The 23099-nt window shown below is 39.5% G+C and overlaps 1 protein-coding gene across 8 annotated transcripts in view; it reads left to right on the forward strand.

The window, feature by feature from the left end:
• Nucleotides 1–23099, forward strand: part of MEF2A (myocyte enhancer factor 2A) — a 73231-nt gene that overhangs the window by 36028 nt on the left and 14104 nt on the right. For 3 of the 8 annotated variants that reach the window (XM_065734040.1, XM_065734044.1, XM_065734041.1), the window contains exons 4-6: nucleotides 12874–13023; nucleotides 16077–16296; nucleotides 16450–16509. In XM_065734040.1, the coding sequence (XP_065590112.1) occupies nucleotides 12874–13023; nucleotides 16077–16296; nucleotides 16450–16509 (430 nt within the window). Of the gene's footprint in view, nucleotides 1–12676; nucleotides 12809–12873; nucleotides 13024–16076; nucleotides 16297–16449; nucleotides 16510–23099 lie in introns of all 8 variants that reach the window. The other 5 variants (XM_065734043.1, XM_065734046.1, XM_065734042.1 and 2 more) reach the window with 3 other exon arrangements.

A 23099-nucleotide genomic window follows, 5' to 3' on the forward strand; every position in this document is an offset into this window, starting at 1 on the left:
ACTATTAGCAGTGTTCTGAAGGATAACTTATAGGGGCTTCTTTTTGTTGTGCCTACTCAGAAATACATTTATAACCCATATATATCACAGAAGAACTTATTAAACCAATTTAGAATAAATAATCATAGGTGATGTACGTCTTGTTAACATTTAGTAATTCCTTTGCCTCTTTGACTATGACAGGTAGTGTTTGTTGTATTGTAGCCTCAGTGCAAAACTGGTCCTGACCCAGTGTGCTCCTGATGGGCATGACAGGAGTTTGGTTGCTGCAGTAGGGAATTAAGCAAATTTGTTGCAGGTCAGTTCCTTATTTTCAGCAGTGTGTAGATGGCAGCATTGTGAAGATGGCAGCATTGTGAATGCTTTAGATGAAACTGATGAGACATCTTCCCCTTGTAGCTGCCTGCTGTTCAGCGCTGGCATCGGAATTGCTTTGATATGCCCAGAGCTTGCTATCTTCTTGCTGCTGGAATGTTTGTGTGAAAACATAGTAGGAGGGAGAGCACTGATGTCTTAAATGAACACTAGATATATTTTTTTAATGTTCCCTGCTTCCTTATGTCTTTGATTATGTGTGTTACTGTAGATACAAATGTTCTATTGTTATCGTGTACCAGTTTTGTTGGTCCTTCCATGGTTTTTGCCATGACTTCTTTTCTTTGATAGCTTAAATGTGGGTGTAAGGAATATGATTTTTTTTTTCTCTTTTTCAGCCATCATGGCAGAATCATAAACATTTGAATAGCTGGAATTTGGAGTCCATGTTTTATCATAAGTTGGGTTTTCTAACTACCATCAATATACTTGAGGTTGGTCCATTCCTTGCCGTGTGGTGCGTCCTAAGCTGCATCATATTACTGTAGACATACACTTCCTTGTGAAAGGACTGCTGTATTGGAATGGTCTTAGGTTTGTTGCAACGTAGAGCAGGGCTTTGAATGTTTAATTAAGTATCTTAGCATGGGAAATGCTGACTCAAGTAGAAAGTACTGTTTGCCATGACTTGGTGTGATAGTGGTCATATTTTAAATAAATAAAGCAAGGCAGAAGGCAGGTTCAGCATACTGCAGCTACTTAGAATAGTGTAAATATGCCACTTTAATCTTACAGAAACTGTATTCAGTGCACTGTCTTGCATTATAATACCAAACTGGAATTCCTGTTTCTCTGCCTCTTTGCAAAACGTTAATGATGAGCAGTACATGGTCTCTAGTCATAGACATGCTTAGTGTCAGGGATTTGATTGTCAGATCATAGTTTGAGTGCGTAGAGCTCATCTGCACTTGGAGAGCCTGCAGCATAAAGAAGCAGATGCATCTCCACAGCCAGATGGAGCATATGCCAAGAGACACGTGTGGAGAGCATAAACAGAAAAGCTGGTGTTGAAACGCTCTGTTTATAAACTTAAAGCAGTTTTTTATTTTTAATCCAGTGTTTTCCACCTACCCAGCATTGCCTCTTTCCCAAGCTTTCGATTAGCAGCATGTTTTTTGAGCTGTTATTGTTGTCTCATGCAGCATAGCATTTTAACCTTGAACACTATTGTATCTTGGTAGCATTTTTCTATTGGTTTATGATTGCTTTTAAAATTTGGGTGAACTTGGTGTTAAACTGAAGATCTGGGAATTATATCTAAAATATTTATGGCTGCACATACGTAGATACAGAATTAGATGAAAAAGACCTTCAATTAATTGATCCCGTTTCCTTTCTTGGTAATTTTCACACTTTGCTGTATAACTGATACATAGATATCAAGATATGTATTTGGCACATAATTGGGGCATCTGTATTTTGCAATTAAAAGCTAAAAATGAAGATGGTGGAAATTGAATGCCTTCCTTCATAAATGTGATTCTTTTAAGTGTTTCATAACAGAAGTTACATGGTAAATTTTAAGAAGGAAGAGAAGAAAATGCTCTCCAGATAGCTTCCATGTAAAATAAAAACTAGTGGCTGATGTAGGTTAAATTTCAGAATTCACATAAAGGAAAACAGCTTTATAAAAGGAAGATAGTGTTGAGAAGTGACAACTTGAATGTTGAATTAAACACACTGTCAACTGCAGGATGATTGACGGTGCTCAGTTAGATTATGTCACTTCCCAGTTCTTCATATCTTGATAGATGGTGAAGTGCCAGAAGTGGGTAAAATTAGTTTACCAAAACAAAAAAACCTGAGGTATATGGTGAGGAGGATAGGAAGCTGTGGGCTTATAGAAAAATAAATACCAGTACCCTGAATAATATTGTCATGCGTTGCTATTGTTGAGACCACATGCTTTGGTCTCTGAACAACTTTGACCACACTGCAGCAGCAACTGGTACACATTTAAAAGAATTAAGAACCTTCAGAATGGTTTCAGTTGAATGGGGAAATGACTTGATAATCTGCTCACGATGCTGAGAAAATGTAGGCATTATTGGACCTGATTTGCTAAACAATTATGTACATGTAATTATACTGCATATATAACATTTTGAATACTTTGAGGTGGCACGCAAATGCCTCTGAGACATCTTAAGTCTCAAGGAGGATTTCTGTATGGTTAAGGACTAAATTACTTTCAGCTTTCCTTAAAAAGAGAGAAAGTGCATAAAGGCCGAACTGCTTTGGAAGAGGAGTGACCATGGAACTTGGGTAAATAGAAGTCTTTTTGTATAGTGACATGAGTCTGCTTCTTGGCAGTGGAATTGGCCACTGTAAATCTGACTTGTAAACATGGTAGGCTTTGGGGTTTAACTTAACTTTTTACAAAAGCTTTGGCTTGCCACCAAATAATCTAAAGCTCTGCTTTCCTTTTGTCTAAACCAATGATTAAACGTAGTCCTGTAGGGTTAAAAGAAGTGCATTTTGTTTCCTTCTTAATACAAAGCTAGTGTGTTTTAGCACAGATAACATATAATTAACATGCACTGTTACTGGATTTCCTTTTTTAGGATCAGTGATTGAAATCTTAGGATATATTTTAATATCAGCTGTCATTTGTCTTCTTCATGATTTTATTTGGTTAGTGTTTACAACGTAGCTTGATATAAAAAAAAATCTGAAGAATAGCTGTGTTGAAGTGGCAACTTGAAAAATTCAAAGGATTTTTGGACGTTTGCAAATAACTTGAGAATAGTCAGGGAAATCCCAGTTATGAGAGCTCTTTGTTGTTGCTGGTGTTGTTTCCATCTGCTTTTGCAATGTGTTTGAGGACTGTTTTTGTTTCTGTAATGTGTAGAGGGCAGGCACACGATGCCCAATTCACACACGCTGCTCTGGAAATGTGTATCAAAGATCAGCTTTTGGATTTGGTGTTCTGATGACACTGTATTAAGTGGGATTGGAGTTTACCTCCAAGAAAATCAGCAACTTCTCACTCCTCATTAATACTGGAGTTCATCCAGGCAATCATACGTAGATATAATTATCTTCCTCCTATTAACAAGTTCTTCAGGCTTTGCTGGTGTTATTTATTCTGCAGCCTGAGTGCTGATGCAAGATTTGGTGCTTTTGAAATTTTACGCTGACAGAAGAGCATATTTTTACTTTGCAATTTTCCGATTGGAGACCATGGCACCTGTTAATCAAGGCTGAATTTGGGCAAGCTGTGCTTGCAAAATATAGCTGCCAGGACGTTGCATCTGGAACTAAAAAAAGGTTGAAAACTAATCTTTCTGAAGAAAACTCTTGATTTCACTGGAGAGTTAAAGTAAGCCTGGGTTTTGGCTTTCAAGCTCTTGGGTGTCATGGTTTGATAATGTCTTCTGCCCCTGCATTAATCTCCTTGCAGAAAGGACAGCAGAAATGTCAGTGTTTTGGTCACTGGTGTTCATCAAACAGTGTTGTAGTAGAAACCCTCAGGGGAAGGAGAGTGTCAGCTCTAGGACGCTTTACTACCAGTTTCCTTTTGGAATTCAATTTCTAATAGGTTGTTTCTCAGTAATTTTCATGTTTGGACCTTAAACTGATGGTGCTCCTGCAGTACAGGGCTGAGAGAGATGCTAACTTTGAAGAAAAATTGGTCTAGGTCTTCAGTTTTTCAGGGTATGCAACTCTGTGTTGCATACCCCAACACGTAGGTGTGATGAAATTGTAGTCGTGTGATGGAGATTTGTGGTTTGCTCGTAGCCTGTGTTTTGGTGACAGCAGTGTGGCCCATCTATGCTGTAACATTCTCAGCTCATCTCAACAGGGGACTTGCTGTTGATTCTTCCACCTGGTGTGTTTTGCTCTGAAACCTTCCTCTATCAGTTGTGCAAATATTAATCAGTGGTGGTACAGACCTATGACCTTTTTGCATCCCTACTCCCCTTTTCAGGTTTCTGGATTGATAAAACAAAGTTATCTCAAGTATTCCAAGAGTTTGAAATACTTTGTTATCCTTTCTACTGTTGAAGCTATAAGGAGAAATAGGACATGAAATGCTTGCAGCAGCAATCTGGCATTATTGCACAGCCCGGTTGACTGTAAGAATCCCACTTCCATTCTTTTTATATCAGTGAATTGTAATGAGTTAGATTTTTCTTAGCAAACCACTAAGCAAGTTTAGCAAGCAGAATAGCGAATAATATTTTTACTAAAGAATTTCTGAAAGATCATGAAGTGTATTATGCAGCCGAGTTGCTACATTGGAAAACTTTTCATGCTCCATATGGCTTATCTGCCATACACTGCTGCTGAAAGGAGGCATTCAGTCAGATGCTGCTGGTGCTGATTTTACATTTTCACCATTTTATATTTATGGAAAGGTACACACAGGAGGATATGTATGTACGTATGTGTGCTGTCACTTAGGATTGAAAGCAACATTTATGTACTGTAAATTATAAGTAGGCACTCTTGGAACTTTCGTACAGGTAGAACTGTACTCTTACTATTACTTCCCTTTGTTGAAAGGATTATAGAATATGTTTAATTTGTGAGTTACTGAATAGGTTCTGCTTCTTGAAGATGAACTTCTGAGTATGCTTTGTCCTTTGTTTTTAGTAGTAAGGTTGGTTTAGGTGGCAAATTGATTACTTTTTAATGAAAAATTCTAGTTGAAGGTGCTTTCTGTACAACAGATAAAATGGAAACCTGCTCAGTTATGTATGATTTAAGCATCTATTAAGTTGTGTAGAAAGTGAAAGACAAATGCATCAGGTATCAGACAGAGCTTGGCTTAGTTTTCTCTGAGGAAACAACGTTGTCAGTACTACTGGATTACTGACCATTTTAAGCCTCAAGGAACTCACTTGGGAGTGAACAGTGCAGCTGCTTCTGCGGGTCACTGACTGCATTAGAAAGCCCACAGATTACTGGAAGTTTCTCAGAAACCCTAAGTAGGAGAGCAGCACTTCCTTCGTCACTACTCCCATGCGTTGTATAATATTCTGAAGTGGATTTTAGAGAAGATAAAACTGTTCTTCAGTAATTGCTGGTGGTTTATCTATTTAAAATAACGTTTCACAGCAAAGATGGTTCAAGCTAGAAGTCTGAAAACCTTTTGTATGTGTTATTTTATATAAACGAGAGTTTGAATCCTGAGTGCCATCTTTATCATATCTTGGAGGAATTTGACAGCTAGCTTTCATGTTTGGCAAGCTAAGGATGCGTGTTAAAATTTGCCAGATACTGGAAGTGCTCCAACATTTGAAACAAGACCCTGTCTTTTCTGAGAGTGGAATATAACAAGGACACTGATAAAATTTCAAGTCATGGACATTCGGCATCTGCAAATGATGAATACCTTTGCCTGAAACTGAACTTAGCAGGGCATTGTCTGAAGGGCTCTCCCTCTTGTTTTATGGCCCATCTTTGTGCATGCTTCTCACGTCTTTTTTTTTTTTAATCACAAAGTAATTCTAAAAATATTTTTTTCCCAAAGAGTATAACGATTGTGGCAGAATTTATCAGGATGTACTGTACTCAGAATTCTTGTTGTCTAGATTCATTATGCATACATATCTAAAAGATCATTTTTTTCATCTTATATTACTACTTGTTGAGCACAAGCATGGAAGGCATTATGTAATTTAACTAAAAGCTTTGACTTAGTGTACGTTGCTCAGGCTGGGGAGCCCTCCAGGGAGCTTGCTGAGGCCTGCTTTGTTAGGAAGTTAAGCTTTCCGAGTTGCTTTGCTGTGTGAAGTCCATCATCATCTGATTTGACCTTTTATGCGTTGTGCTGAAGTTTTGAGAGCTGGGCACTATCTGCTCTACAGCTTTACTGTGCTATTTTGGTACGTATGTGTGCTTGTGGCTACGACTAGAATGCGGAATTCTGACTGCTAGCATAGGAAAATGTAAAGTGCATGGTGGGAATAGGGAAAAGAAAAGCATTAGGCTCAACCTAAGCAGCCTCCTAACTCACAGCAAAGGAAAACAGCTTCGTGATGACATCTGCAGATGCTTAAATACTTAAGAATATTAATAGAACCTGTGGAAAATCTACAAAATCTGTAAACAGTGAACAAAATCCAGCCCGTGATATTTAAAAAACAGATATTAAAGCCTACTGAAATAATGTTGATGAACTTCCTACACAAAACACTGTTACTAAGACGAGTTGCATGTTTTTCTCTGGCTGCTCACTTACACTACTCGTGAGATTCGGTCCTGCTGCATTTTAGACAGACAGAATTTATACATCTGATATTGCAGGGTCGAGCTTGGCATTTGTGAGCTGTGTCATTACTTGGGAGAAAAGAAACAGAAACGATGCTGCTTCTGAGGCCAAAGTGACCTGCAGGAAGTTTAGAAACTATAAATAGCTTCCAGTGACTAAAAATACTCCACATAATGGGGGAGAAATGATGTATGTAAAGGATGGAGCACAGTGGTAATGTTCAGCGTGATAGGAGTGAAATATTCTGTGTTATAACAGAAGAAATTCAACCTAGTTTTTAGCATGTAACAGGAAGCAAATAACAAAGGGATCGTCATGCTTTCATTGTGACATTGTGCTGCGTGTCAGGTCTGCAGCCTATACGTTTGGTTCTCTGCTCTGTGGGAAGGGAGGTGAACTGCCTGAAAGGAATTTGCCCTTTTTTTTTCCTCTCGCTGATGTTTCACATAATAAGAATGAAAACTGGGTGGGAGTCTGGGGCTGAGAGTGCCGTGTTTTTCTTTCTCCTTTGTGTAGGAATATCTCAGGAAAAAAAAAAGGTGGGGCTTTTTGAGGGGGATGTTGCTATCAGTGGTGGCTTCAGACAGTGGTCTGCAGCTGCCAGGAAGGCCAGACCAGCACTGCTGCCTGCTCTGTATCTCTGGTGCTCAGCTCCTGCATGGGTACACCAGCTCGTTCCTGCTGTGAACACTGACAACGCACAAAATTAAGTTGAAGCATAGCCAAGGAGAACTTTCCATCATTTTAGTGTAGAAGAAAATGGCTTCCTGCAGGCTCAAGCAGAAATCTGAGTACCCTTGATACTTGTGTCCGGGATCATGCACCTTCTGTGGCAGTCACTTGGTAATGTTACCATGTCAGCTGTACCTGTGGACATTTCAGTGGTTCCCTTAAGTGTGGGCAAATGTCCGTAAAGCATGATCTCCATGAACTTCTGCAGAGATGGAATGAGAGACTGATCCTCAAGGGTATACTGTGGCTGAGTAGCTCAGTTATCCTTGAATCTCTGTTTTATGATTTTTTTGTTTGTTTGTATCTGAACCTCAATAGGAAAGACATCATTGCAACTTGGGCTAACGTGACTGGCATGTGTGTTTTATTAGTGTGAGGCTGCAGCTTCAGTCTTGTGCCTCGAGATCTCATGGTTATTCCCATCACAAGTGGCAGAGTTCTGCTTTGCCCTACCTGCCCTGCACAGGCTCTGTGTTGAGTGTGTGGCAGTCACATTGTGAATGAGGAGCCTTCGGAATTAGATGCAAATGGCAGCAGGATCTTCTTCCTCTCTTCTATTGCATGGCAGCTCTCCAGAGCATCAAGAAACTGTTGAGTTGACTGTCCTTTGATAACCATGCTGTACATGCTTACTAAGTACTACTTAGAAGTTCTGGTGGTGCTTCTTCCAATACTTCATGCCTAAGGAATACTTACACTTGGAACTTATTTTTTTTTAAGTACTTACTCCAACTTTGTACTACTTCACATCTTTTCCAAGCTCAGACTGGAACAGCAGAAACAGAGCTAGCCACTATTTTTATCTGAAAGGCTTGCCTTTGCTAAAGGAAATCATTTTTTTCATTTCAGTCTCAGTAAAATTATGGAAATGTTTTTTCTCGTTATTTCAGATGAAACACCAAGAAAAATCCCATTTGGCCAGCTCCAAAAGAAAGTGCAGAAATGGAGCTGTTGGCTTGATCTGGAGTAGCACTGATAGAACAGCTGTTTCCCTTTTGCACTGTAGCACTGATAGCAACAACCTTTTCCCAACTTGTGTAGTGTTAGTAGACTACAAGAACCCAACACTGACGGCGTGGAATGAGCTAACATTCCTGCTTCGTAGTGCACTTTGCACTTCATGTCCTCCTACTTTTGCCTTTTAAGGCAGAAAAGTATTGTTTCCTGAGGTTACAGTGAACACAATCAAGATCTCTATGATTGTGCCAAAGGAGCTGGTGAGGAGCCCAGATCACTGCTATCAGCACTCTTACCCTCTTAACCATGTGAAAGCACAAAACAAGGCTGCTTTAGTGCTTTTTAACCATTAGCAACGCATCCTTCCAGAGTTGGACATAATCCTTGTTATCTTTCCTGGAGAGGAGGAGAGTTGGATGCTGTCATTTAACTCTGTCTTGGGTAGCAGTAATCTGTACCTGGCAGTTCTGTTTCTGCTTTCCAGAACTGCTGATGATCAGTATTTTGAGCCAGTGTAAGTTTGACAGAAGAAAGTTACTCTGGTGGTTGAATATCATCTTTGCTTCCTCATGGGTCGCACCATTAATAGCTATCATATTTCGGTTCCCTTTGTACTCAGAGTTTAAGTAGAATGTGTTGAATTGTAGAGAAAAGCTAATTATTTGTTACTGTTGTTTTGTGAGAAGGTCTTCAGCTCCTCAGGAGCTTCTTGCACAGGCAGAATGCAGTGCAATTAAAATGACTTTGTACGATGTGTAGGGAAGGTCGGGAGAACAGTGTGCAGCGTGTTTGAATGTCGTACTTCAGTCCTTCACAACTAGTCCAGCCTTTCTCTGCCATTCCAAAAAAAAAAAAGCAGGCAACAAACAACAAAACCCAAACCTAATCATTTTGTGTATCTCAATTTTACACAGTGCCACAAAAGCAGCCTAAAGCTAACAGGCCGTTCTGCTATATCCGTGTTACTGCAGCTGCCAGGAGCATTTGTGTAGTGACTTCACACATAGCACAGCCACACTGCTTTGTTTGCTTGGCTCTTTTTAAAAAGATTTCATACCTGCCATGGCTCCTCTAAGCACTTGCTTTGCGTGATTTTCTGAGAAAAATCAATTCTTTCCTCTCCTCAAGTTAGCTCATCAGGTCTAACATCAAAGCTGCAGAGTGTCAGTCACTGAGGACACAGTGCAGCTCATTGGCAAACATGCTGGAACAATTGCCAGCAGTTTTGGATAAGTCTTAGAGGAAGTGGAAAGTAATACAGATTAACTCCAAAAGCTACACATTCCCTTAAATCATCTGGAAAATAAGACTTAACACAAGAAGGCAGTTGGAGTGAGCATTGAAGAGCAAACCTTGGAAGTTAATGTTCTTTTTCCCTCTTGTGGTAAGAAAGTTTGTTCTGTATTAGCTTCAACTGCAAGAACTTTTTTTCTGTGAAAATGTTTGTGTCGCTGCAGAGAAATTAAACTGTTAGAAGGATTTCTTTCATCTTCAGAGTTTGTCAGTCTTTTATGATAATATCTTGGAAATAACCTAGAGAAGGGACCGTAAAGCTCACCCCCTCCCCCCCCCCCCCCCCCCCCTGTAGGCTGGTTGTCCCCAGCAGCTCAGGCTGCCCAGGGCCCCATCCAGCCTGGCCTTGGCTGCCTCCAGGGAGGGGACACCCGCAGCTCTCTGGGCAGCAGTGCCAGAGCCTCACTGCCCTCTGAGTAAAGAATTTCCACCTGACATCTAACCTACATTTCCCCTCTTAGTTTATACCTCTCGTGTCCCATCACTATCAGAGCATGTAAAAAGTCAGACTTCCCTCCTCCTTATAAGCTCCTCCAAGTACTGGAAGGACAAAGGGTATGCCGAGTTATTTACAGTCTTTGGAGAAATGACAAAATGTAGCTGTAGGGACCACGAAGGGTGAGGTTAGCCCTTGGTATGGAATTCAGCTCTGTCCCCATGGCCCCGTTCCCAGCAGCCATCCCTGTGCTCCGTGGGCAGGGCCTGTTATCGTGGCCAGGCTGTGCTGCGTAGGCTTCGCCTGACTCTGTGAACAGCTGACAGCATTCCGCGTGTTAGTGCAGCCGCAGAGCAGGAAGGTCTCACCGGTCTGTTATGGCGCAGTGATAAAGTAGCAGTCTTTTTATGGTTAGGTCCTCGAAGTGACAGTGCGTGTTTCAGTGATAAAGGGACAGAGCTCGGGATATCAGACCCAGACATATTATCTGTAACAGCAAACAGTGCCTTAAATCCTTCCACAATGACAGGAACCCCATCTGGAGTGAAGGTTTCCAGAATCTTAACCGGGAGATACTGAGCATTTTCCTTCCTCGTGGGTCAAACAGAGTTAACCCCATTGTTATCGAAAATAAAAATAACCCATGGCCGAGAGAGGAAGGATGCCTTTCTGTATTTTCTGAGCCCATTCCTTTGTACTGGAGCTGTGAGTATATGGTCAGGCAGATCCCTGAGGACGAGGCGCAGTGTTGCACTCACATTTTCACTTGATTGTTTTTTTTTTTTAAAGAGTCATTAATGACACTCCCATGCTGCAGTACTTAAAGTTAGGCTAACCTCTTGAGAACCAGACAGGAGTTCAACACTGTCTGCTGTGTATTTATTGCAAGTTCTTTCTATGTAATACCTGAACCTGGCTTCTCAGTGTCTCGGATGCTGTGCTGAGCGCTCTTTTAAGTACCTATTTGGGTTCTGTTTAGAGCATTCCATGGGCTGCAGGGGCTAAGCACAATGTAGAGATTACACAGTGTCAACATTTTCCCCACTGATATCAAAGTGTAGAGAACTGGCAGCCTGACTTGTCAGGAAGGGCTGGGAGGGATAGCGGACTCCGACCTTGAGCGGCCGGCCCTTGTATGGCCACGTCCATATCCGTGCCCTGCGGATTGGCTGGCGCTGCGGGATCGGGGCCGGAGGGAGCTCCACCTGTTCCCCATGTGCTGCTTCAGTGCTGGCATTTTTGTGGGAGTTCCAGAGACGGCGTGGGATAGCGAGAGCCAGCCGAGAAACCCGAGAAGGAATTACAGCTTGTGGTGACCTGTGATATTAAAGAATTTCAGAGAGCGTAATTGGATTTTAGTGCTGCTTAAAAGCTGAAGCAGGCAGTGTTTTGCACATGTATAAATAGTAAGAAAAGTTTTGTGTAATTCTTATCGTGCTAGATAGTGCTGGAAAAAAATAAGAATGCTTTAGATGAAACCTTTTGTTTTAAAATAAGGTTCAGTACGCTGTGGAAGCATAGCTTCTACCACAGAGAGAATGGGATTTCTTCTTGTTGCTGACAATATCAACATGTGGATTTCGTTTTTTTAGGATCTTTCAGTGTAAAGCTCATAGAACTTGCACACCTTGTCAGCAAGAGAAGTCACCACCTCCCTGCCCATGTAGCCCCACTGCTGCCTTATACACAGCTCACGTGGACCTGTCGAAAAATAAATACTGCTTTCCTCTTGGAGCCTGTCTTAAAATGTTTAGGATTTTTCTGCGAGTAGCATTTTAAATCTCGCTTTGTTAGAAATGAGAACTTGCAATGAGAAATTTGATTGTGTAGTAGATGAAAAAGAAAAAAAAGCACTGCCAATGTACAGATTGTATCCTTTAATTGTTCGCTCCCAGGAGCTGCAGGTTCACATCCTTTCTCAGTGGCTTACTTGTAATGCCTGCTTTGTAGGCAGGCTCTGTTTCTGGGGGATGTTGATGCAAGTTCTCCACCAGAAAACAGGAAGTACCCCACAAAGCGGTCACATCAAGTTAGAGTAGAAGACTCTGAAAAAGCATATATTTAGCAAACTAAGTCATGTTACAGAGGGATTATGTCATTTCTTTTTATACTTTTTGCACTTCTTGTTACCATGCAGGATGACTGCAGTGCAGGAAAATCCTGCCTTTGTAAGCCAGTGAGATGTTCAAATGAAAAACATTAGCCGTTGCATCGCTCTACTTCAAACCGTCCGCTTTTTAAAATGAGGGATATTAATAGGGGTGCTAAAATCAATTTAATATTAAAGATCCAGTAAAGGCTAAGATGCTTTTTCGTTTCCTGTGAGGACATTAACTCCCTTCCCATAGGCTGAGTGTTGAATGTCTGTCAGGCAACTGTCCTCCACCAGCTGATGTGTAAGAGCAGTTTGGTGTAGAGCACTGGAGAGATGGAATGGTTTTAGATTAAAACTGCCCATGAGATGGCACCTTGGGAATCTATGCCTCTGAATGAACCTTTTCTGTTGGTGTACTTTGCCACTATTTTGAAAGACTTAGCTTGTCTATTGATTTTTGTCTGTGAAAATTTTATGTAGTTTCAGTGGCTCTGATTGATTCGGTAGTATACAAAAGATCTTGGCAAGTTAGTATGATCTGTATGTGAATTTTCCAATTGTATTTCAGACCTTAAGAAAGAAAGGCCTTAATGGTTGTGAGAGCCCTGATGCTGACGATTACTTTGAGCACAGTCCACTATCGGAGGACAGATTCAGCAAACTAAATGAAGATAGTGATTTTATTTTCAAGCGAGGCCCTGTAAGTACTTTTATTTTATCTCTACTTTTTATTTGTTGATCCTTTTTATTAACTTCATTATTTAGGCTCTGAACAAGAAGGAACACAGAGGGTGCGACAGCCCGGACCCTGACACTTCATATGTGCTCACGCCACATACAGAAGAAAAATATAAAAAAATTAATGAAGAGTTTGATAATATGATGCGGAATCATAAAATCGCAGTGAGTACTAAAGTATGGTTTGTGCTTCTATTACATGCATGAGAGTTTTCACAGATGTTGCTTACCACTGTAAAGACAAGAGGCTGTATTGGTTTGAAAAGAGGAACGTGTATTTTCCTGAGGTAAAATGAGATATCGGTACTCGCTCTTGTTAATTACATTTTTTTCCATGAGGAATAAGAAAGAAAGAAGCTGTGTCTCCAGCTTCTCAGTTATGCACACAGATTTTTTCACACTGTCTGGATGTGAAGTAACGTTTCTAAATTTCAGGATCTTGTCTTCCTTGCCTGATCCTGCCTAACACATCCTAAAAAGATAGGTTTCATCGTGGGATATAAAAATCTTATAGTCTTCCTCCTGTCTGATGAAGGTTTTACAGTGTGTTACAGTTAGGGTTGGATAATTGTTACTGAATCAATGGGCTTTATTTTCCTGAAGGCCAGATTTAGAAAGGCATTTAGATGTTTAAAAATGGTAGTGGGATCCTCAGAAAGATTGGGGTCTTGTTGAAATTCCAACAGAGAACACTGACACCGAAAGATCTTTTGAAAATTGTGTAATGAGTGCCTAACTCATTTGTCTCTTGCCGTAAGTCGCTTAATTGCTTTAGGAGGGTACTGCCACCTATCCCATAGTGTGATCAGAGCATCATTTTCCATTTTAATATTATAATTCAAAAATGAACCCCATGTATTCAAGATGCAGATTGTTCATGTTCTCATGAGTTCTGTACAGGCCCTTTAATTTATGAGTGCAAGGTAAAAAGAAGGTTTAGTGGAGTACTCTTAGGTGAGAATTATTGGGCTGTAGAACTCAAGATTTTTGGGATTAACAGTAATGGAGATATTGCATGTTCTTCTCAGAGGTGTGACAATTAATTTCCACCTACGAGAGCAATTAGCATTGAGTATTACGGGTGAAGTATCTTCTGAGAAAACTAATATGGGGCTCTGCCACTACCTTTAAATTTTTTCACGTTTTCATGTTGTAGCTATGAAAATAAATGGACTGGCTAGGTTAACTGGCCCCAGTGAAGAGGGACTGCTTGTAGTGGAAATGATTTCACTGTTCATTTCCCCATCTCTGGGGAAATAACAGCAAACTGGCAGTCTGACACCCAGAATCCCTTCTTTTCACTAATTCTTTATGCTTGTATGTAGCCAGTATCTTTTATTGCTTCTTTGTTTTGAAGTTTGCTACCTAATGTTTCTATATTGAAACATCTTCAGGCCTCACCTCAGTATGATACAGTTAAATTGCATCTCCATTGATGTTTTGTGGTCTTCATGAGCAGCCTAAATTCTCTGTGTGGGCATTGATGTAGATAAAAAAGGGAATATTAATTTTTCACTCTGTAGTTCTGTATTTATAATTTAAATTGTACCTGTTGTGGTTCTGTTTCCAGTACTTGTGAATCTTGTATAAGAATGTAGTTTCTTTTATTCTACTGCACTTATTACTGTCAAAAGATAGAAATGTGACGTGAAGTGAAGAATTCAGTCAAAACCAAATGTATACCATAGATGGACAGATGCTGCTGTCCATCTCTATTGTAAGGAGTGGGAGAAGCTGTCATTTATAGATTCTATATTGAGAAAACGATGGAAAAAATGTTCACGTTCTTACCATTAACTTCTAGGCATTGTTTTAAGCGTACTTCAGCTATTTCAAGTTTAGTTTGAGTTAATGGAAAGCATGCTATTTAAAAGCATCCTTTGCATAGATAATAAACAGTTTCTAGAAGTAGCTTCCCGTGAAGACAAGTATCAGTACAGCTTGTCATTACTTAGATACTGTGAGTGATTTGCTAGCATTACATTGCTGTGCTTCATTACTTCTTGCTTCCATCTGTGCCAAAAACTGATAATTATTCTGAGGAATGCTTCAGTATGGAAGCTGTCATATGTTCTCACTAGTAAGAGGTTTTGCTTTTTGTATAAAATGTATTATGCTCTTTATGTTAGTGTAGTTACTGTTGCATTTCAGCTGATATCAGATTGTCATTTAGAAGTGTCGTTCTAAGTAAATTTTAAGCTGCATCTGACAAAGTACATCTCTTAAATATACTTGCTAGGTCATGAATGTGTTTCATCTTCAGTTGGCCTCTAAATTATCGTCTATGTCAACAAAATCTACTGAATTTTTATTCTTAAACTGTACCTGTCATAGTTTTGTTTGCAATTACTCTGATAGTTGTGAAAGAAAATAGTCCCTTTTGTTTCAGAAACACATCACTGTCAAAGGATAGGAATGAGACAAAGGCCAAACAAGTTAGTCATAACCAAATGAGCACCATAGATGGGCAGGCATTTAAGCTTTTGAGTCAAATAGTTGTTGAATAACAAACATATATACTGCAGAAAAGTAGCTGCCATTTGAATAATGCTGTAAGAATTAGAATAAAAGAAAAAATAAAAAGGGAAAAACGCTACAGAAAAAGAAAATGGAGTGGTTGTTCAAGCACAACACATCTCAGAAAATGACAGTCAAAGTGGTTAAATTCAAATTACTGAAGTTGGTAAATTTCTGAAGGTTTTACTTTTTATGTGTTTGAAAAAAAAGGTTTTAGAGATTAATTGCAATACCGTGGCAAGGTTATTAATAGAAGATGTTATTACTAATTGTTCCTTTTTTGTCTTAAAACTATTTTATAATGTGCATGTTTATGCTTACATTTTGAAGATGTAACAGTTTGTCCATTTGTCTACATATTTATTTTGTCATGGCTTTGTAATAATCCAAATTAACTGGTCAATTTATTGTATTTCTGAACTATATGAATATCTTCAGGTTTTTGTATTTGAATTTCATCAGAATGTTTTGATAAGTTTATGAGTAATTCTTCTGGAACTGTATTTTTGACATATTATAATTCAACACTAGACTCTACAACAAATGGATGTTTTCAGATTGTATGATTTAATGAGTTAGAGTTTCAAAACTAACATAATTAACTCTTATAATTGTTGGCAAATTTGTCATGTGTATATTTTACAACGTGCTGTTTTTGCGAGTATAGTTAACGCTGATGTTGTCTTGTGTGTCCCTTGCTTCCTTTCCTCCAGCCTGGCTTGCCTGCTCAGAACTTCTCGATGTCGGTTACGGTTCCAGTGTCCAACCCCAACACTTTAACCTACAGTAACCCAGGGAGTTCCCTCGTATCCCCATCCCTGGCAGCCAGTTCATCGTTAACAGACACGACCATGCTCTCCCCACCTCAGACCACCCTGCACCGCAACGTTTCACCTGGGGCCCCGCAGAGACCACCAAGTACTGGCAATGCTGGTAGGATTTCACTACTGTTGTGCTTTCCTTTTTCACCTTTCTTTCGGGAAAAACAAAAAAAACCACAAATAAACAACAATAAAACAAAAAAGAAACCAACTAAGTAAATTCTTAATGAATCACTTTTTTTTTCCATTTTTTTTATTTTTTTAGGTGGAATGCTGGGGACAACTGACCTCACAGTGCCAAATGGAGCTGGTACCAGTCCAGTTGGTAAGTGTGGTATCATGTTTATGCTGAAAATGACTATCATGGTTTCAGTTTGTACACTTATTCAGAAGCAATTTTTTATTTTGACTCCTTTTGGTTAAGGAACAGTGAAGGATTGCCTTGTAACTGTTGAGTTTTGTAATGTTTTATCAGGCGTTTAACCCTCATGCTTTTTCTACTTTGGTAACATTTGCCTTTTTTACTGCAGTAGTTTTTAGTCATTTACTTCTCTTGCTTTTTTTTCTCTCTGCAAGTATAATTACAGCATGCTCAAGAGTTACGTTTCCCGTTCTTTTTTTCCCTTTGTATAAAATTCTCTGTGCTTATTAAACTAGCAGTATTCTGAAGATCTGGTGATCAGTGCTGGTTCTGGTGCCAAGCAAAATGAAGAAAATACAGACGACAATGTTTGTATTGCCATGTATATCTTGCTAATTATTTTCTAGCTGTTAGACAAAAACAGCTTGGAAGACAGTAGCAAGGTTCAGTTTTAATTTTGGAAGATAATCAACATTTCTTTCGAATATGAATTTGAGACCTTGCCAAAAAATCCAATTCACAGTATTTTTGGTCTTCAGTAAATTGATATAATAGCACTTTTTCAGGTAATTGATTTTTGTCTTGCCTAGACAAAATTTAATACCTCTATAGACATCAGGCAGCCACTGAATTTTATTATGCTACAGAAAGACAAAATGAATGATAGCTCACCCACCTTCTTCATATTGCTTCCATTCCATGAGATGTTTTGGTAACTGAGAGCCAATTTTGGAAATACTTATAGCTCTCTCTTCAGTAAATGTTCCTGGCAAGAAGTTAGAGAAGCAACTCTTGACCTTCCAGTATGTGCCTACTGGTTACTTAATGTGGGACTTGGGAAAAAGTTCTTTGAGGATAAGCTCAGTTGATTGGATTTTTGAATAGAAAAGCTGCAACTACAGGCTGAAAGCATGGGATTGGCTTTCCACTCTTTCTCCATTCTTTGGCTGTATGCAGCAAATAAATATTTAAGTATGGCTTCCATTGAGTAAGCAACGTTTTAAATGGAGAAACTCGGAAGGAAGAAACAGTTGTTTTTATAAACTGTGGAGGTCAGAGGTTGGTTTCTATAGTGTTCCTCAAGTCCGAGTAAGTAAGTTTATTATCAAGGCATTTCAGTCATCTTTTCCAAAATCAAGCTTGAGTAACAGTGGCTAAAGGTTCAAGATTCCTGTCATTAAGAAAATAAGACAGTTGTTTACAGCACTTGCTATGGAATATTAAATGAGTGAAATACCAATATGCAGTAGCTTTAGTGAAGATATTTAATGCAGTAGAAATACTTTCCTTCTTGCATTTATTAATAGTTTATGTGGAAAGTCAAGTGCATCACTCATCTCTTGCTTTTCAGAACATCACACCCAAAATGTTACACACATACCCACTCATTTCTAGAACGATTTTCATTCAAGTAAGAGTTGTGGCTATACAAGAACAGTGGAAAATCTATAAGAAGTACCTCTAGCAAAAAAACAGATACCTAGTTAGTACCACAGTAGTAAATTGCAGGGTACATAAAGTTGTTGGAGCTTCACAGTCCACTAGAATATGGCATGACTTCTTTCAAATACTGTCAGGTGCACAGTAACCTTCTCAATTGCAAAGAAAATTGAGAAAGCATGTCTGAAGAGACTGAGACTGGGCAGCTGCTTGTTAAGAGTATACTTCAAGTTAATATCTGCAAAAACAGTGGTTCTAGGTTGTTGCTATATTTACTTGTAGGCACTTTAAACAAGGTGTATTTACTTTTTTTTTGGTCTTTTTTCTTCTTTTATACTTGCCAAGAGTGTAGAATTCTCCTATAGATTGAGTTGTGAAAGGTCGTGTGTTGGTTTTTCATCTCTCTATGGCAGAAGTGTCGAAGTTCACAGAATCATAGGGGTTGGAAGGGACCTCAAGAGATCATTGAGTCCAACCCCCCTGCCAGAGCAGATTCCCTACACCAGGTCGCACAGGTAAAATCAAGATCAAGATGGGGTACTCTCAGTACCTGTAATTCCTGATATTCTCCACAAACATTTGCACTAGATGATCTTTGGAGGTCTTTCCAACCTCGGTGATTCAAAGATTGCAACAAAGGAAAAAACAGCTCTTGCCATTAGGAGGTTCTGAGCATTTGATTCTGCTCTCTTTTTATTGTAGGGTGCTTTCACATTTGTCTCTGGGTGAAAAGCAAGTAGAGGTTATCTTGGGAAGTAGTTCAAATCTCGCATAAAATGGCTCATTTAATTCACATGAGGGACGTTTTTTTCCTCATATCCTTTGCATCTTGATTAGAATAGATGTTTATTTTAACAGTCAATCTGCCAACAACAGTTCTTCTGTGGAAAGTAACTTTTTCTGATGAATAAAAATATCTGTGTGTTGTAGCGAAGATTGGTAGGTGGCTTTTTATGTTTAGAACAGAAAATTTTGTGATGGTTTTGCATGCAGCTGTCATAACTCTGAGAAATCTTTATTTTACATTTTTTTAGGTTTTTTTGAAGTTAACCCACCATATGAAAACTTGAGCAGATCCTTTTCACTTAGCAAGGGTAACAGTTTTGGGAGAAGGAAAAAGATCCTACATTTTGAATCTTTGCTTTCGAGCAAGGGTTGTTGTTACTGTTAATTAGATGGTTTTGGAGCTAGAATTTTTATGATGGTATTGCCAGTAGTCAGCGCTAACCCTGTTCAGTGTGTGATGGCCATCTAATATGCTTCATGAATCCCATGTCCCCAGGATATGTTTGTTGTTTGTTATCATGGCTTGAACTCATGCTGCACGTCTGTATAATTCTTTTCAAGAATCTGTGGTTTCTGTTAGCCAAAGTGTACTGTCACTTGCAGTGAATATCCAAATATGGGGAAGAAATTCTTTGACCAAGAACTGAAAGGACACTTGATGGACAGATCACCTTTAAGTTTATGCAAGGATATCTACCTTACTACATTCCATTAGATTTGGTGGTGTTTGCCAACAGTGTTCAGTGCTGTTGAATTTGTCCTACTCTTGATAACTGTAAGAATTAGAAAAGCTTAAAAGAAGTACCAGCGTTAAGTTGTTTCTGCTTTTTGCTCCCACATGTTTCTTGTGAGGCACTGAGCTAGAACCATGCAAAGCACCTGAGTGGCCAGTTAGAATTGTGGCCTTTATTGCCTGGGCTGCACACCGAAGAAACCCTGATACCTTTGAACTATGGGAGCTCTCAAAGTACTTCCTAGTAATGGATGATTTTGAAGGAGCTGTATATTATAATCTTGCAGGGACACGATATCTTTTTACAAGTATCTTTGTCATTGAAGTAGCCCTTCCAGTCAGTAATGTGGTTTATGGACCCAGTTCATCTGGGAAATCATCTTTGCTTTTACAGTTTTGTCATCAGAAAAAGGGGTTAAGGTGGAGTCATCCTGAGTGCTGACTTTCTCTTCATTCCGGATCTATCTCACCTAACGTGCTCACTGATCTTCAGATTCTGTGGACATGAAGTAACTTCATGTGTATTGAATTTCTTTGGACTAGAGCTGAAGAATATAATTGCCTGAACAGCTGTGTCTTGTGAGCTACTGGATCCCTACTGAGAGCCAGCCTAGATCGTGTGTCATCTTTGATCATGGTGTCATGACACCAGGAAGGATTATGCAGAGGTGCATCGACAGTTTGCTTACACCTGTGAACTGCCTCGCACTTCCAGGAGGGAATCAAGACAGGGAAGTGTGAAAGGCCATGATGGCAAAATGATTCACTTTGACTTGAGGGCTTGTCTGACTGGGAGACCATTTCTATGTGTTTGAGGATAAAACAATCTGATTGACCTTTCACAAGTCTGTTAAGTCAAATAACTGTTATGCTGCAGTTCTTAAGCATACACCAAAAGACTTCAATAAGAAAACAGCTTCCTATGCATACGTTTTTGTTCGTGTTTTGCTTACTATTAAGGAGTACCTGATGAGAATTGTACAGCTAACTCTGGAAAAAACACCTTGCAGTGGTTTTGCTTTAAATTGGATTGATGCGATCAACCTTTTTCTTAAGGAATCATGTTCTTCTCCCTCTACCTAACACCAAACTCATCAGTTTGTGTGAGGACTGCTCCAAAAGTAATGTTTCCTATTTTATTGTGCTGGCTTTCAAAGTCAGAGACAGATGGTGGTGGGATGACAGAGGGGAAGTTTGACGAAATGATGACTGACATGAAAGTGGAATGAAACAAAAGCTTGTGATTGAATTCTTCCATGCACCCATTGATGTTCATCAGCTCTTGCTGAGCATCTGTGGAGACCAAATAGTGGATATTGCACAGAGAAACAGTGGGTGATGCCTTTCAGCAGTGGTAATAGCAACACTGGGTCACCTCCACTGATGCAGATTTTTATGAGCGTGGTATGCAGGCTCTTATTCATTGCTGGCAAAAATGCACAGCTAATGATGGTGACTGTGTTGAAAAATAGCTTTTTGCAGCTGAGGATTAGCTCTGTTGGGTAGTGTTACTGCATTATTTGTGTCTGTTCTTGTTTCCATGGAAATAACTAGGAGGCATTACTTTTGGAGTGACCTACATATCATCTGTGCCAGATAAACCGTGCAGTTTAGCACTGCAGTCACCAAGGAAAACACCTGTAAACCTTGACTACGTTACTACTTAAGGCTGTGTTTCTTCATCTGTTATTCCTCTTCATGTGGCAGGTAGTATCTGTCAGAGGTGATCTTTCACTATGCAGAGTTCCTCACTTCTTAGCTTGTATTGGAAGTGATGTCAAGTAATGCAAAATGCTGTGGACAAAGGTTCTTGCTCTGTAATCTCAGTAGCAATGGCATAATATTTTGCCTTGCTCTGATCTTCAGGGTTACCCGAGTAAATACAAGTCAGTGTTTCACCCTTCTCTAAGGAAGAAGTTGAAGGATGCCTGAAGAACACTGGGAGCAGCCTGCTTACCCTTCCAGCTTGCAGGTTCCAAGCTCTGCTCGAGGACTACTGAGGGTGGACTGCAGACCAGCTGGTTTGCTGAATCCGTCTCCTTTGCTAGGCACAGATCCACTTAGCAGCGCATAACAAAGTTTGATGCATCCATCATCTTCTAATTAGATCAGTTCACAAGAAACAATGGGCTGAAATTGGAGTGGAAAACATGCTGGTAGAAGAAAGCATTTTAGTTTTTTCTGTTGTAGCCAAATGCCCTTGGAAACAGCACGTCAGCATGTGGTCAGTTCAGCCCCTGCATTGCACCTAGATTTTTAAAACTGAAATGTCACGGTATCTTACCGTCATTTCTGATTTACTAAAACATGTAAGACAATTCTGGATAAGTTACCACATATAAACAAATTATTAATCTCCCTTTCACATTTTAGTGTTGCAGCGGATCTGTATAAAGTCTCAACGTTGCTATAACGTCACCTTACCCAGGGTACTGCAGCACCTGGCCTCAGAAGGTCTGAACATAACATTTCTGGCCTCTGTTCTTCCAGTTGGCTTTGTATAGATGTATAGAAATCAGCAGTTTCTGAAAGCAGAACTCTGATTTCATTAACTGGAAACGGTATAGTTTGGAAATGACCTGAAAGGCATCTGTCTAATTCCTGCTGCTGTATTTGCTCACGCTGTTGAGTAACAGATAGAAAAGCAATGTGCTCGTTTTAGTTTTGTTGCTGTGTTCTGAATTATAACCATTATCTTGAAGATGACTATTTCAATTCTAAATGTTCTCAAAAATTCTCTCTCGTCCTTGCTTCAAGGATCCTTCCAACTTCAGGAAGAACTCTTCTAAGCTTGAGTCTTTCTCAACTTTTTTTTTTTTCCTTCAGTTTTGCTAGTATGCATTTCCTTGGCAATACTGTGTGTCTTTTTTGCTGCATTTTGATATCTGAAGTACTGCCACGAGAAGCATAAATCTTACGTGTTCCGAAGTCTTATTGCTGTCAAAGGTGTACTTTAATTCTAATTGTAGTATTATCTGAAGGACTGGAAAAAGATTAATTTCAGCTCCCTTGAAATGTTACAGTACAGCCTTTGCAAAGGTAGCAGAGAACTCAGGTGGAGTTATGAAATGAGGGTGGGATCACAGAGACTTCTCTGCAAAGCTGCAGATGCTGTGAGCTGCAGCTGTGGGTTGTTGTCATTTTAATTCCCACTTAAAGCTGTCGTATTCAGAAACGTACATGGGGTGGCTACTGCGAGCAGAAATGCAGTTGTTAATTTGGTTTCAAAACTTTATCCCGACCCAAGTGCCGCATGTACGCGCTTTGCTGAACAGGCTGTGTTCTGTACGTGTAGTGGTTCAGCTGTTTGCAAACATACTTTGCAGTTTACCTCTAATTGTGTGACTTCTGTCACATTACGTGATGTCACTTGCGTAACTATTTCTGTTTTTATTTTTGCTTAATCCTATGTTATTTAGCTCTTTGTCCATGATTATTTTTCAGAGCTAGTTTCTCCAGAGGTGAACCACAAAAGAAAAAGATGAATAGCATCAACGACTGTAATTTATTCCTTGAGTATTAATAAGAACAGGGAGTGCTTTCCAGCCACGTGTGTTCATTGTTTCAGCTGATGCGATTTCTACAATGATATGTG

Source organism: Cyrtonyx montezumae, unplaced genomic scaffold (assembly GCF_038088225.1).
Source record: "Cyrtonyx montezumae isolate F1298 unplaced genomic scaffold, pur_monq_1.0 scaffold_17, whole genome shotgun sequence".
Taxonomy (NCBI): domain Eukaryota; kingdom Metazoa; phylum Chordata; class Aves; order Galliformes; family Odontophoridae; genus Cyrtonyx; species Cyrtonyx montezumae.